At 46.3% G+C, this 15,018-nt stretch overlaps 1 protein-coding gene across 1 annotated transcript in view; it reads left to right on the top strand.

The window, feature by feature from the left end:
• TMEM132B (transmembrane protein 132B) overlaps nucleotides 1-14,607 on the top strand; it is an 84,994-nt gene extending 70,387 nt beyond the window's left edge. The window contains exons 4-6 of the mRNA XM_021074389.1: nucleotides 4,486-4,756; nucleotides 7,619-7,810; nucleotides 9,094-14,607. Of these exons, the coding sequence (XP_020930048.1) occupies nucleotides 4,486-4,756; nucleotides 7,619-7,810; nucleotides 9,094-10,242 (1,612 nt within the window). The 3' untranslated portion in view covers nucleotides 10,243-14,607. The remainder of the gene's footprint in view (nucleotides 1-4,485; nucleotides 4,757-7,618; nucleotides 7,811-9,093) is intronic.

Below are 15,018 nucleotides of genomic sequence, written 5' to 3'. Positions count from 1 at the left end.
CCTACATTATCTGTTTTCAGTGTCCTGCTGTAAATATCAGTCATCATCTATGGAGCACAGTGCGATAGCTAAGTTGTGGGCTCTGGAATAAGGCCACTGAGTTTTCACCCTGACTTTCCTCCATAGAGCTGTGCGACCTCGGACAAGTTATGTAATCTCTCTGTTCGTTTCTTCATCTATAAATTGGAGATGACACTAGAGTTACGGAATAGAGTTTTCCCAATAATTCAATGAAATGATACATCCTGCAGTAGACAGAATTCTAAAGATGACATCCCTCAAGATTCCTGTCTGGCTAGTTATCTAATCAAACACTAGCCCAGTACTGCTGTGAAAAGATACTACACATGTAATTAAAATTCTAAATCCAGGAGTTCCCTTCGTGGCTCAGTGGTTAACAAATCCGACTAGGAACCATGAGGCCTTGCTCAGTGGGTTAAGGATCCGGCGTTGCCATGAGCTGTGGTGTAGGTCTCAGACGCGGCTGGGATCCCATGTTGCTGTGGCTGTGGTATAGGCCAACAGCTACAGCTCCAATTAGACCCCTAGCCTGGGAACCTCCATATGCCATAGATGAAGCCCTAGAAAAGACAAAAAGACAAAAAAAAAAATTCTAAATCCATTAATCTTAAAATATGGAGATTATCTGGCGGGGGGGGGTGGTTAGGGATGGGGGTGGGCCTGACCCAAGTTGAGCTCTATGAGAGCATAAAGTTTTCTCCAGCTGATAAATGGTAGCATAAAATGCAAAACCTTTAAATATGGACATGTCTTTTATCCAGCATGATTCCCTTGAGATCCATCCAAGTCGTCGCATGGTTCATTTATTTATATTGCTGAGTGTATCCCATGGCAGCTATTATCACAATTTGCTTAATCATTCATCCACTGAAGGACACTTATGTTGTTTCCAGTTTGGGTTTTTTGTTTTGTTTTTTTTTTTTTTTTTTGGCCATGCCTGTGGCACGTAGAAGTTCCCCAGGCCGGGGATCACTCCCATGCCACAACAATGACAATGCCAGATCACCAAGGAACCGCTAGGACAGCAGAAAACTCCAGTTCAGGGCTATTTTGAATAGAGTTGCTATGACAATTTATGTCTAAGTTTTTTGTGTGAATATAAGTTTTCATTCTCCTGGAGGAAAAGCTCAAAAGTGCAATTGTTGGGTCTTATGGTAAGGGCCTATTGTTCTAGACGAAACTGCCGAACGGTTTTCCTGAGAGGCTCTTCCAGTTTTCATTCCCACCAGCACGGTGTTAGTCATCCCATGACTCCACATCCTCACCCGCCCTCTCAAAGCTTACCTGCAGTGTGGTACATTTATGATGCTATAGGAAGTGGAAAGCAGGTTAGTGGTTGCCATGAGTTGGGGGTAATGTATATATTACATGGGACACCCCTGTGGCGATGGGCCAGTCCTGCATCTCAGTTGTGGTGATGGTTACCTGAATGTACATGCGACAAAATCACATAGGACTACACACACACACACACACACACACACGTATTCATTTAGCTATTGACGTTGGAATAAGCTCTGTGTTTTGTACCAATGTCAGCTTGCTGTCTGGACATTGTACAATAGATAGACAAGATGTTCACTGCCCAGGACCTCCCTGGACAATTTTTTAAACTTTCAAGGGGAGTTCCTATTGTGGCGCAATGGAAACAAATCCGACTAACAACTGTGAGGTTTCGGGTTCCATCCCTGGCCTCACTCAGTGGGTTAAGGATCCAGCGTTGCTGTGAGCTGTGTTGCAGGTCAAAGATGCAGCTCAGATCCTGCGTTGCTGTGGCTATGGTGTAGGCCACCAGAGCTCCTATTCGACCCCTAGCCTGGGAACCTCCATATGCCATGGGGGTGGCCATAAAAAGCAAAAAAAGAAAGAAAAGAAACAAACAAACAAAAAAACGAAAAAACCTTTCAATGAATTTGTAGATTTCAAAATTTAAATTTTTTTAAATAATAGAAGATAATTGTTTTTATTAATACAGTGTTTATAAATGCCCTTTATTCACTCGCTACTTTTATGATACTGCAGCTTTTGAGTACCACCTAGAATATACTTAATATTATTTTTTTAGTTTTATCCATTTATTTAAGGGAAACGTCACAACATTATCAAAAATAGCCTACTGTGAGTTCCCGCTATGGCACAGTAGGTTAAGAATCCAACTGCAGTGACTTGGGTTCCTGCGGAGTTGTAGGTTTGAACCCTGACTGGCTCAGTGAGTTAAGGACCCAGCATTGCCGCAGCTGCAGCGTATGTCGCAACTGCGGCTCAGATTCCATCCCTGGCACGGAACTTCCATATGTCATGAGTGCAGGAAAAAAGCCAGCTAATAAAAATTAATGCAAAGAGAATAAAATGCTGTGTTAAATTCTGAGTAGATAGTATTGTTTGTCTGAGTTTGTCTTTATTGGGCAGTAGAGACTGGCACATGTCAGAGAATTCTTAAAGACCGTCTGGCACCCAACAGGGACAGCCCTGTGACATAATAAGGAGTAAAAAAATAAAATGGGACTAACTCTTTGGTATGTCAGTCAGTGTTTTTTAGTGCATTGTCACTTCGTCACCTACAATCTCACCAGCAAGGCTATCTGCCCCTCACTTTGGGAAACCCAAATTGCTAGGTGCTGGTGAAAATGTTTCCTGTGTAATACAAAGTCAAATTAATTTTTGAATTTTACAGAATGTTGAAAAAAAATGATCTCATGTCTTTGACCTATCGAGACTGAATAAAACACACAGCCTAAACCCTCTTCCTCTAAGAGATCATTTACTTTTTATGTATCACTCATAGAAGATGGTAGAACCAGTGGAAGCTAGTTTACTTGCACCCTTGAGGGTGAACCTTTGGAGGAGATGGAATGACATTAAGAAAGTGGCTTTCCGAAGTGACAGGAGCTTGGTCCAAATCTGCAATGACCAGCTGTTCGGGCCTCATTTTCTTTCCTTTTTACGGCTGCAACCTAATTGGAGCTGCAGCAGCCGGCCTACACCACAGCCATAGCAACACAGGATCCGAGCCATGTCTGCGACCCACACCACCACTCATGGCAACACTGGATCCTTAACCCACTGAACAAGGCCAGAGATCGAACCCACATCCTCACGGAGACAACGTCGGGTCCTTAACCCACTAAGCCACCGTGGGAACTCCTATCTGGGCCTCATATTAATCACTCGGAGTCTTGATTTCTTCACGTGGAAATAGGAACATGCTTCACAGCTGTCGTGAAGAGAAATGGAGTTTTGTTATACAATAGGGGGCCGCAGCCTAGCTTGGACCCTGCTTCTAGGTAGCAAATTGGTGGCCCTGGCCCAACTGCCTCTCCCCTCTGTACCTTGGTTCTCTCACTGGCCAGATCAGGGTCATAAAACACCTATGTCTCGGGGGCCATGCAGATGACAAGGGCAGTGTGTGTGGCTGGCATGTGGTTCACATCCATCTACGTCAGCTCCTGTCCTTTCGTGAGCATGTAGGGCCAGACAGGCACATAGTAGGTCCTACTCAGTGCCTGTGAGTCACTGTCCACTCCTCCCTGACACAAGTCCCTGCCCACTGATGGTCACAGACCAGTCAGCAGCTCCTAAACCAGGTCCTCACATGAAGGACACGAGGCAGGTTCATCTGGAGGAGAAAGTTCTGGCACAGCTGAGCCGGGGAGAGTGTCTCGGGGCAGATCATGGGCAGGCAAGCGGGAGGAAGGGCTGGGGTGCTGAGGAAGGAGGGAGAAACCAGGACGCAGGTGCCAGACCCCTTTCAGTTGTTTGAGCGGCCTGAAAAACAGGCCTCTTAGATGGGGGGCGGGAGGGATGGAGGGAGGTGTCCTCTTCACCTTTAGGGCCCTGACTCAGAGGGTGACGCTTTTGTAGAGATCCAGGGAGGGGGCTGGATGCGGAAACTACCCCAAGTGATGGTTCACCAGGGCCAACCTCACGTGTCATCACAGCTGCCTTGCTGCTCCTCACCCACACCTGCGGGGAGGTCAGGGCAGCAGCCTCATTCCCCCTCCCGAGATGAGGCGCTGGCCCGTGTAGGGGCTGACTGCTAGCTCAAGGCCAACCAGGAGGAGTGGACACGAGCCCCACATGGCTCTTCTGACCCCAGGCCTCCTGTTCCTGCCTCTAGACCGAGTTCTGCATCATCCCCACACAGGGGACCTGTCGCAATCACAGATGTCTGGAACACGGGGATGGAGACACAGCTCGTGCAGCGTGGGGCTGGTTCTCCCCAGCATTGGGCAGGTGAGGCAGGGGCCGCGCTGGGCTTCTGTGTCTGAGCACATGATACCACGTGTGGCACCCAATGACCCCCCCAAAAGTGCCCATTGAATGAAAGACGGAGCAGAATGAACCGATGGTGAGCAGAGAAAGTCCAGTTCACGTCAAGCTGCAGTCATGGGGAATCTGGATAAGGAGGTAGGCAAGGAGCTTCTGGACCACGATGACGTGTACTCTGCTGTGTGTGTGTCCCAGGCCCACCCGAGACAGCGAGGACGAGGAGGACGAGGAGAAGAAGGGGAGGGGGTGCTCCCTGCAGTACCAGCACGCCCTGGTGCGCGTCCTCACCCAGTTCGTGGCCGAGGCGCCCGACTTGGGTCAGCTGAGCTACATGCTGGGCCCTGACTGGCAGTTTGACATCACCGACCTCGTGGTGGACTTCATGAAGGTGGAAGAGCCGAGAATCGCTCAGTTACAGGATGGCAGGACCCTGGTGGGTCGGGAGCCAGGCATCACCACCGTGCAGGTACAGGGAAACCACACCTCGCCACCCCACCCCCGCATCCACCCCACCCCCCTCCCCACTCCACCCTCCCCCCTGCCCCCAACCCACCCCCATGCCCACCCCTCACCCCAAAGCCCCACCTCCCCACCCCCATGCCTTCCCCACCACCCAACCCCAGCCTGTATTGACAAGTGTCCAGGCAGGTGCTGTCCTGCAGGGGTGTGTGCACAGGTGTCAGAGAATCACAGCAGTAACAGAGGGCTCGTCAATTCTAACAACTTAAACTCAAAATGTGCATTTTAGAGAAAGTAGAGAAGAAAGTATTTCATGTCTTTTACCAGTCAAACTCACAGAGGAAGCAATCTTCCCCCAATACAATAATTTACTTTTCCCATTTCTGTAATAGAAGATGGTAGAACCCAGGAAAGCTTTTCTTTTTTCTTTTTTGGAGTGGGGTTAACCTTTGAAAATATATTTTTTTCCATTTTTTAAAGTTTTATCGAAGTGTAGTTGATGTACAATGTTGTGATGATTTCTGCTGTACCACAAAGTGAGTCAGTTATACTATGCTATAGTATAGCATATACTATAGTGTAGCAATAGTATAGCATATTGGATCCCTGGCCCCAGAATTTCCACATGTCAAGGGTGAAACCAGAAAAAAAAAAAAGCTAGTTTTACTTTTCTAAACTTGAAAGTTAACCACTTAGTCTTAGACAGAAAACAAAAACATTTTTGAAAACATGTATTGCACTAAAAATAATAAAAACTACTGGCCATTTTATTATAGTAATAGGAAAAGTATTTTCTAGCCAACATTGACAGGATCATTATGTGGAAATAGTGCAGCATATTTTTTAATAACACATTAAAATGTTACTGCTCATAGTTAATCGTCTTATTCTATTTTATTTATTTTATTTTTTTTAGGGCTGCAGGTGTGGCATATGGAAGTTTCCAGGCTGAGGATTGAATTGGAGCTGTAGCTGCCAGTCTAAGCCACAGCCACAGCCAGATCCAAGCCTTGTCTGCGACCTACACCACAGCTCATGTCAACACTGGATCCCTAACCCACTGAGCAAGGTCAGGGATTGAACCCACACCCTCATGGATGCTAGCTGGGTTCGTTTCCACAGAGCCGCAATAGGAACTCTAATTAAGTTATATTTAGATGTGTCCAAATTAGTTTTTGACAAAGCTGGAGTCAACATTACAGTTTGTATTACTTTTTTTTTTTAGTTAGTGAGAGCAACATATTTGTTATGTTTCTCTCTCTTTTCTTTTTTTTTCTGGCTCCACCCACCAGGTGTGGAAGTTCCAGACCAGGGATTGAACTGACCCAACAGCACAACCTAAGCCTCTCAGTGGCAATGCCAGATCCTTAACTCTCTGAGCCACCAGGGAACCCCTGTATTACTTTTCTGTTGCTGTGTAACAAATCACCACAGAGGTCCTAACTTAAACCACCAGTAACTTAGTAACTCAGAGTTCTTTGGGTTGGGAGCCTGGGTGAGCTTGGCTGTGCTTGGGGGACTACAGGCTGTGATCAAAGTGTTGGCCAGGTTGGGCTTAACCCAGCTCAGATTGCTGGCAGGATGTGGCTCCTCATGCTATGGGATTGAGGACCCTGTTTCCTTGTGGACTGTCAGCCAGGGGTCACTCTCTCCCCCTAGAAGTCACCGGCCTCCCTTCTCCCGGGGCCCCTCCATCACCAGTAGTGATGTGTTTGGTCCTTCTCACTCTCTGGATCTCTCTGACTCTCCCTTCTTCCACCTGCCAGGGAGAGTGCTCTGCTTGTAAGGGCTTATGTGATTACATCGCCCCTCCTGGCTGATCCAGCATAATCTGCCTATTTTAAGGCCAACTGTGCCACATACTATAACTTAATCAGAGGAGTGACTTATCACCATGCTCACAGGTTTAAGATTAGGTAGGGAGTTCCCGTCGTGGCTCAGTGGTTAATGAGTCCGACTAGGAACCATGAGGTTGGAGGTTCGATCCCTGGCCTCACTCAGTGGGTTAAGGATCTGGCATTGCTGTGAGCTGTGGGATAAGTTGCAGACACAGCTGGGATCCTGTGTTGCTGTGGCTATAGTGTAGGCCAGCGGCTACAGCTCCGATTAGACCCCCTAGCCTGGGAACCTCCATATGCCATGGGTGCGGCCCTAGAAAAGACAAAAAAAAAAAAAAAAAGAGAGAGAGAGAGAGAGAGATAAAGTAGGACCTTTTCTGGGGGGGGGGGTAGGGAATGCAGTTCTAGAAACTGTGCCCACTAGCTATTTCTCTCCATCCATTAGTTGCCTCCGACTGCAAGCTGGACGCTTAATAAGAAGGAATGGTTTCTTTGGAAAGATTCTCATTCCCACTCTACCTACCTGTCTTAACCAATGATGGCTTTGCAGCCCACACAACAGTGATCAGTGGTCTATAGTCAACATCTAACTACCCACCAGCAGGAATAGAGCAGAAGGGGGCTGAGCACCAGTCTTTTAAAGGGCTTTGTCACAATTCTGCCATTTTTGGCACCTAAATATTCGTTACCTGCTGGGAAAATATTACCCTTTGATGCCTAGTCCCCAGGATGGGTGGTTTTTAGTATTGCCTCTAAATAAACCAATCCTTTTTTTTTTTCCTTTTTTTTTTGGAAAAGACAGTGCAGTTATCCTGGTATGAATCAAGGGAAAGAAAACAGACCAAGATGATGTATATAAAATTCCTTCACTTGGAGAGGGTAATTGAACAGGAGCGTAAGGCTCACGTACACAGTTTCTGTAAGGGCACTCATGTCGCAGGAAACTGGGAGAACACTTTGGTGGAAATGAAAGTTAAGGAGTTCTGAACGGTGCTTGGGGCAGAGACTGAGCTTTCTCACTGACCCCACAGGTCCTGTCGCCTCTTTCCGACTCCATCCTGGCTGAGAAGACGGTGATTGTCCTGGATGACCGTGTCACCATCTCCGACCTGGGGGTGCAGCTGGTGGCTGGCTTGTCTCTTTCCCTGCAGCCTCACAGGGCGGACCGAAGGGCTATCATCTCAAAAGTGGCTGCCCAGGATGTTCTTCAAGCCCCACAGCAGGTAAGATTGCAGAGTCCTTCTGTCCACAGTCCACGGAGACCACTCTCTCACTGTCACATGCTGCAGAAGAGATTCGAAGAGCATACCTAGCTAGGACTGGTGGTTCTTGAAGCTTCTTCCTGCGCCTTGTCCAGTCCTCGGTGGCTTAGAGACATTTACCCATCTGTGTTTCTAATCCACTAACCACATGTTCATATGCCACTCACTTTATTTATTTATTTATTTATTTATTTATTGTCTTTTTGCCTTTTCTTGGGCCTCTCCCACGGCATATGGAGGTTCTGAGGCTAGGGGTCTAATTGGAGCTGTAGCCACCGGCCTACACCAGAGCCACATCAACGTGGGATCCGAGCCACATCTGCCACCTATACCACAGCTCATGCACACTGATCCTAACCACTGACAAGCCAGGATCAACCCGCAACCTCATGGTTCCTAGTCGGATTCATTAACCACTGCGCCACGACGGGAACTCCTATGCCACTCACTTTAGAGCAGCCTAGCCTTACACTCCTGTTCAATTACCCTCCCCAAGTGAAGGAATTTTACACACATCATCTTGGTCCATTTTCTTTCCCTTGATTCATACCAGGATAACTGCACTGTCTTTTCCAAAGTTCCGCTTCTAGACCTTGACCAAAGGGTTGCAGGCTTTTCCTTTTGCCAAAGCAGGCGCCTTTTGATACTGAAAATTCTATTTTGGCATCTCAATAAGCGCAACTAATAGGTGGCCAGTCGCTACTGTGGACAGTTATGGCCAGCTCTAAAACTCTCTCCCCTCTTTCAACTTTTACATGTCATTTATAGAGATCCCAGGGCACTGTGCCTTTCAAGCCAGCTGGTCTCCTAATGCATCCTTCCTTAAGTGCTTCCAGCCCGTGCATGTTTTGCTTCATCAGCAGTGGCTTCCTAATAAAGAATGTTCAAAGTGATATCATCTTGAGCAGGAGCCTGATTAGTTGCACCTGAGTTTGATTCAGATAAATTGCCTGATCTTTCAGAATGTTTTTAGAAAGGTCAAAGTCAAATTCTGTCATAGGGCATGCAATAAATTAATATACACTCTAATGCCTTCATTAAAGTATATTGTCTGTTTCTCACTTCCGTGGGGCTGTAGCTTGGCATTGATGCTGGTTGAAGGCATGCCCAGCGCTGTTCCTAAGGATAAAATATTTATTTTTCTCAGTTTGTGTGTTTAATAATATTACATAGGAAATTGCATTTAGATGGCAAGTTTGAAGGAACGGGATCATAACATGATACTGTGGTTTCATTTTTCTCAGGAAGCAATAGCCAGTTCTTGGATTTTGTTCAGTGATGGATCGGTGACACCTTTGGACATTTATGATCCCAAGGATTTTTCCGTTACTGTCTCCTCATTGGATGAAATGGTGGTGTCTGTCCAGGCAAACCTTCAGTCCCAATGGCCGGTTGTGGTTGCAGAGGGTGAAGGGCAGGGGCCCTTGATTAAACTGGAAATGATGATCAGTGAACCCTGTCAGAAGACCAAGAGGAAGAGTGTTCTTGCTGTGGGTAAAGGGAACGTCAAGGTCAAATTTGAACCGAGTATCGATGAGCACCAAGGAGGCACCAACGATATTGAGGGCATAAATCGGGAATATAAAGACCACCTCAGTAATACCATAGAGCGTGAAGGAAACCAGGAGCGAGCAGTTCAGGAATGGTTCCAACATGGCGCCTCTGTTGGCCAAGAGGAAGGTGCCAACAAGAGCACAACCTCCCTGTCTCCCGTGGAAGGAAAGGATAAGAAGTTGCTCAAGAGTGGGGGTCCAGACACCTTCACAAGCTTCCCCACTCAAGGGAAGTTACCGGAACTCCATAATCCGAGCGACCTCACAGTGACCTCCAGGGGGTTGACCGACTTGGAGATTGGCATGTATGCTCTGCTCTGTGTCTTCTGCCTGGCCATCTTGGTCTTCTTGATCAACTGTGTGGCATTTGCTTGGAAATACAGACACAAAAGATTTGCTGTGAGCGAGCAAGGCAACATCCCCCACTCCCACGACTGGGTCTGGCTCGGGAATGACGTGGAACTTCTGGAGAACCCCGTGGACGTGACCCTCCCGTCGGAGGAGTGCACGACCATGGTGGACAGGGGGCTGCCGTTCGAGGAGAGGAACTTCCTTCTGAACGGTGGGTCCCAGAAGACTTTCCATAGTCAGCTGCTCCGACCTTCTGACTATGTCTACGAGAAAGACCTTAAGAACGAAGCTCTGAGTTCCTCGGGCCCAAAGAGGAAGAGGGTCAAGTTTACTTCCTACACCACCATCCTCCCGGAGGACGGCGGCCCCTACACCAACTCCATCCTGTTTGACAGCGATGACAGCATCCAGTGGGTCTGCCCAGACATGGGGCTGGGGGAGTCCCAGGGCTTCAGAGACTACATGGAGAGGCTGCAAGACCAGATGTGAACTCCTTTCTCATGTTTGTATTCACCTTTATGCCTTCTGTTTTCTGAACGGTGGAACCGTGAGTTGGATCAGCAATAGCGGATGAGGGAACCAAGCTTCATTTGTGGAGGTCTGGCGGGGATCCCTTTCCAACAGGTCCCAGAGAGAGCAAAGGCAGCTGGGTTTCAAGCCAGGCAATATCTCCAAATCGGCCACGTGTAGGTCCGGGAGAAATCCTAAGACCACAGTTTTTATCTGCCGCTTGGTACTAGCTCCATACAAATCTAATAAACCTGACCCCACAGACATTGTTAGTCATCTCATGACAAAACGGCCGTGTGGAATTAGGAAAGACTTAGGTTTGATTTTTTCTACTCCTAGACCTTTTAAAGCACAGTGGACATTTCTTGCCCTTGGCCTGAGATTGGACATACTCGAAAGATGCTGAATGTAGCCGCCCATATTTGTTATGAGCACTGCTCATTATTTTTATATCTCTTTGCATCTGCACCTCATTCCTTTGACCTCTGCAGTTCTTTTTGACACATGAAGGCAAGAAATTTCAGTCTTTTCTCTGAGATCGGTTGGATTTCCCTATGAGTTTTAGTCACTGAGATTTGCCACCCCATGTTAAATAACCCACGTTATTTCCTGGGTGTCTGTGCAGGATTTCAGGTTCTTTTCCAGTTTTCCGCGTTTCATCATCTAAGGGGCAACATCGAAGAAGCTCATCCTCACGCCGTCTTTCCTTCTTTTTGTTGTTGAACTTTCTTGTATCAGATGGGGACATGGGATTTTACTTAAAAATATTATTATACTGTGAGGGAGGGCCATCTTCTTGACAGTTTTCTACATGACGCTTAAAAACTTTGGAACAAATTTGTGAACCATGAACTTTTACTTTTATCTTCTGCTTGTGGGAGTCACAAGGAACTCCTTCCTGGAGTGTACTTCTGAGGGCAAAAAAAAAAATGTCCTCCCTATTGTCATATTTACACTAATGCTTTGTGGTCCGCACCATTTGTTATCCAAATGGAAATCACAGTCTAGAAATGATATGCACAGAAAGGAAATCGCATAGGACATACCTTCAGATTAAGCTTTTCTTTTGCCAGAACAAAACTTTTGCAAACCGTAAGCGAAATGATGTTTCAACTTAGCAATACGTAGAAATCGATCCATATGATAATCCCTGCCCCCCCTCACACACCAAATATATATATATATACATATGTGTATCTCCTCAGCCATGACTCTGGCAGAGATAAAACCTATATGAGGTTTGCATTGATGGAGAAAAGCAATGGGTTCCACCTCCCCCATGCTCTACCCCCAATTCATAAAATAAATGACTATTCCAGAAGCTTGAGAAGCAGTTGTGATGAAAAACCATAGCTATTGGAAAATCAAAGTGATGAGAGAGAGAGGGAGGGAAAAACAAAAAAAAGCCTGATTCCTGCATAATGTTTAAATAAGAAATGTTTTTCATAGAACAACATGCCTGGCCTCAAGCAAAGTAAGTGTTTCAGATTAGGAAACCGTGACAGCATAAAGATGGAATAGCTGGAAGAACAGACACTGGATGAGTATGCCTCCCTCCAAGCTTCTTGAGCCATTTGTATCCCAGAGAAATAGAAATTTAAAGGCCCAATGTGGCAAGGTCCTGCAGAAAGCATGGAAGCAGTTCCTTGAATGACTGGGCTGTTCAAAAGGGAAGCATTCAGTGGTTCCCCTATAGGGTTCTGTGGACAGCAGCATGACAACCAGCCTCCTCCAGCCATGACATGGCAGCCACAGAGTTCCTCATGTGTCCCCTGCCCACAGGACTACAGTACATTTATAAACAGCACTGCCTGACCTCCAGAGGCTGGTGTTCAGTGGCTCTTGTGTCTTAAATGTGAATGGAAGTTGGTGAGGTTCCCCCAATTTTCCTGTTTGACTAGAGAATGAAGCCAAGAGGCCCAGGCATCAGCTTCCAAAGGGGTTTGCAAAGAGATGGCTGACACCCTATAGGAACAGCCCCTCTGTTAGCCTCTGTTTTTCAAAGCGCTTGATGGGGAGGTAGCTCGAAACCAACTGTTTGGGGCCAGAGAGCCGTTGATGCACTAATTGATACACAGCTGTCCCTCAGAGCCCAGCTCCTCCTATATTTTTCATTGTTTCTCTCCCTTTGGATATTCAGCATTCCAGACAGAGTGGGGATTTTATATCTGAAATGGAGGAACCTCACTTGATATGGGGGTGATTCTCACACACACACAGCAGGCTGCCTCCCACGGGTACAATGAGACTTCCGGTGGGTATAATTCAGGAGGGGACAAAGGAAGTCGTGGGGAACCTTATTAAGGAGCATACAAGTTAGAGCATCTCCTGGGATCTGAGTGTTTGAAGGGAGATGGAACCAAATTCAGGAATCAGGAATCCCAACAATCTCAAGGTGCCTGTGGTTTCTCTGCAAGGCGGGGAACTGACCTTTGTCCTGAAAATGCTTCCTGTGGATGTTAGAGCCAGGGGAATGATGCAGGCTGCATACCCTCACTTTTGCTGGTCAATGTTGAGACTCCGTTCAAAATAGAAACCAAACGGAAGGTTTCAGGAGAGGGGTCCCTTTTACCATACAACACACACTCATGTATATGTACACTTGCAGGTGTATACCCACGTGTGTGTGTGAATAGTAAAGAGCCGGAGAATTCAGTTTTTAGTGGAAATCAACATTGTCAGTTGTTCTCCAATTTGGCGTAGATACTATTCAAGCTTAACAGAATTCCATTGATGTTATAACCATGGGTTGCCTCTGCTTGTTTTCCAATGATTCAATAAAAGCAAAGGAACTTATCTCCAAAATATTTAAACTAAGGTGGGGGAAATGACATCAATTATTAAGCCTCAAAATACAGTTCCCTGCTTGGGGGGTAAAAGGGGATGCATTTGCCTGCATTTTCCAAGTGCTTATGGCTGAGCTGGCCAAAAGATCATGTTCCCAACCTGAAAGAAACGATGTCGCTCAAGGTCCCTTCCTCTCCCGTAAGAACAGGATGCTTGGATTCCCCCTGAGGCAGACACCAGCAGCCTCTTGAGAGGAAGCCAGGCTGCAAACTCTCTAAGGCATACAGGGGACAATTCAGGTGCCCCATGAAGACCAGGTGACCTACAACACTGGAGGAGGAGAGACCACTGACTCCAGGGGCCAGACCGGCTGCTGTCCAGGCCAGCGTCCAACTAATCAAGGAGCAACCGCCCCATGAAAGGACTGGAGTTTAAACACACAATGTTGCATTCAAAAGAAAGCAGTAAGAAAAGACACTTGGCGTTTTCCTTGGAAGCTTCTCCCAAAGAGCACGCCAGCTAGCAGACCTCAGAGCACTCCGCGCGAACCAAGAGAGGGAATCATTGACTTCCTGGTTATTCTCTACTGCACACTGACCAGGCTGAGTTCTCAGACTAGAACACTCCATAAACTGTAGGCAGAGGGTTTTTATTTATCAATGATGAATGCAGGGAAAAGTGGATGCATTTCTGTCCCATTGCCACCTCTGTAGACAAAGTATTTTGTACCTGGTTGATTTTTTTAAGTTTGAGGAAGTCTGCCTTTGTGTGTCTTTGTCAGCATTCTCATCTCACTTTTTTAAAAAGGTGTCTTTCCAATACTAGGATCATGTAAAGTGGGACCACAGTAAAGTGTCTGTCCGTCAGAGAAGAACATGCAACCCAACTCCACCGAACTCAGCTGGTGGTTTCATCTGAATCCTACATCTGCCATCGACACCATTGTTTTTCTACTCTACTCAACTCAACAGTGGCCTCAATTCTCCCTTCTAGTCTCTGTCAAGGACGTGATAGATGGTTTATCAATCCAGCCACCATCTCCTCCCTCAAAATTATATGACCTGTAATGTACAGCATATCACCTGTGATGTAGAAGAACAGGATGGGTGGTGGGAAAGTTATGCTCAAACATGGAAAGCAGATATTTTTGTATGTAATATAGGCAATCTCCTGAAACACTGAAAGGTGTATTGGAATAAATACATTTTAAAATAAAAGCATGCAAAGCTGTAGCTTTTAAATGTACAGACATCCCACTCGGAAAGATCTAACCTGATGGTGGAAAAACATTGGCATCTGATGTCGTAAAATGCGCTGCATTAGGAATGCAGCCTTTAGAGGGCGTGGCTCGTGTTGGCATTGTTGATGGAATCTGCCAGAACATTTTGATCTTACGCTTCATTACTTTTGGCATTTTTTTTTCCTTTTTCTTTTCTTTTCTTTTTTTTTTTCTGGAACTATTTCAGAAATAAAGTGACTTCGTTTTCCCACATAAAGGTATATTCTAACCACAGGGTAACTCATCATTTTTAACACAAAAATAAACATTTAAATGTTCTCCAGTGGCTTCTTTATTTTATCCACATATTCCCTTTTAATTGCAGCATCTGTATGATTGGACTCTATTTGTATGTTTTTCTTTTTAGCCTGAGATTCTCATACCTCTGACGCAGCAATAAAGGGAAACCAAAAGAAAACGTTCGTGGAATGTTGCAAACAACTTTTTCCCTTTGAATAAGGCCAACTTCTCATTTGTTGTCCCAGCGGGCTGGGAGACATTTGTTTCCTGATGCCCCAGAAGGAGGGCTCCTGTTTCTCAAGTCCTCACCCAGCATCAAATCGTCCTGGACTCAGTGCTGACGTGGAGGATGCGGTGGGCCCTGCCCTCTCCTTTTTGGTCTTTACTTGTCTGTGTCTTACTCACAGGTCCACATCTGGGGGCTTGGGGTGCTGAAGACCAAGAACAGC

The sequence above is a fragment of the Sus scrofa genome, chromosome 14, assembly GCF_000003025.6.
Source record: "Sus scrofa isolate TJ Tabasco breed Duroc chromosome 14, Sscrofa11.1, whole genome shotgun sequence".
Classification (NCBI taxonomy): domain Eukaryota; kingdom Metazoa; phylum Chordata; class Mammalia; order Artiodactyla; family Suidae; genus Sus; species Sus scrofa.
This window is presented reverse-complemented; position numbering and strand designations above follow the sequence as displayed.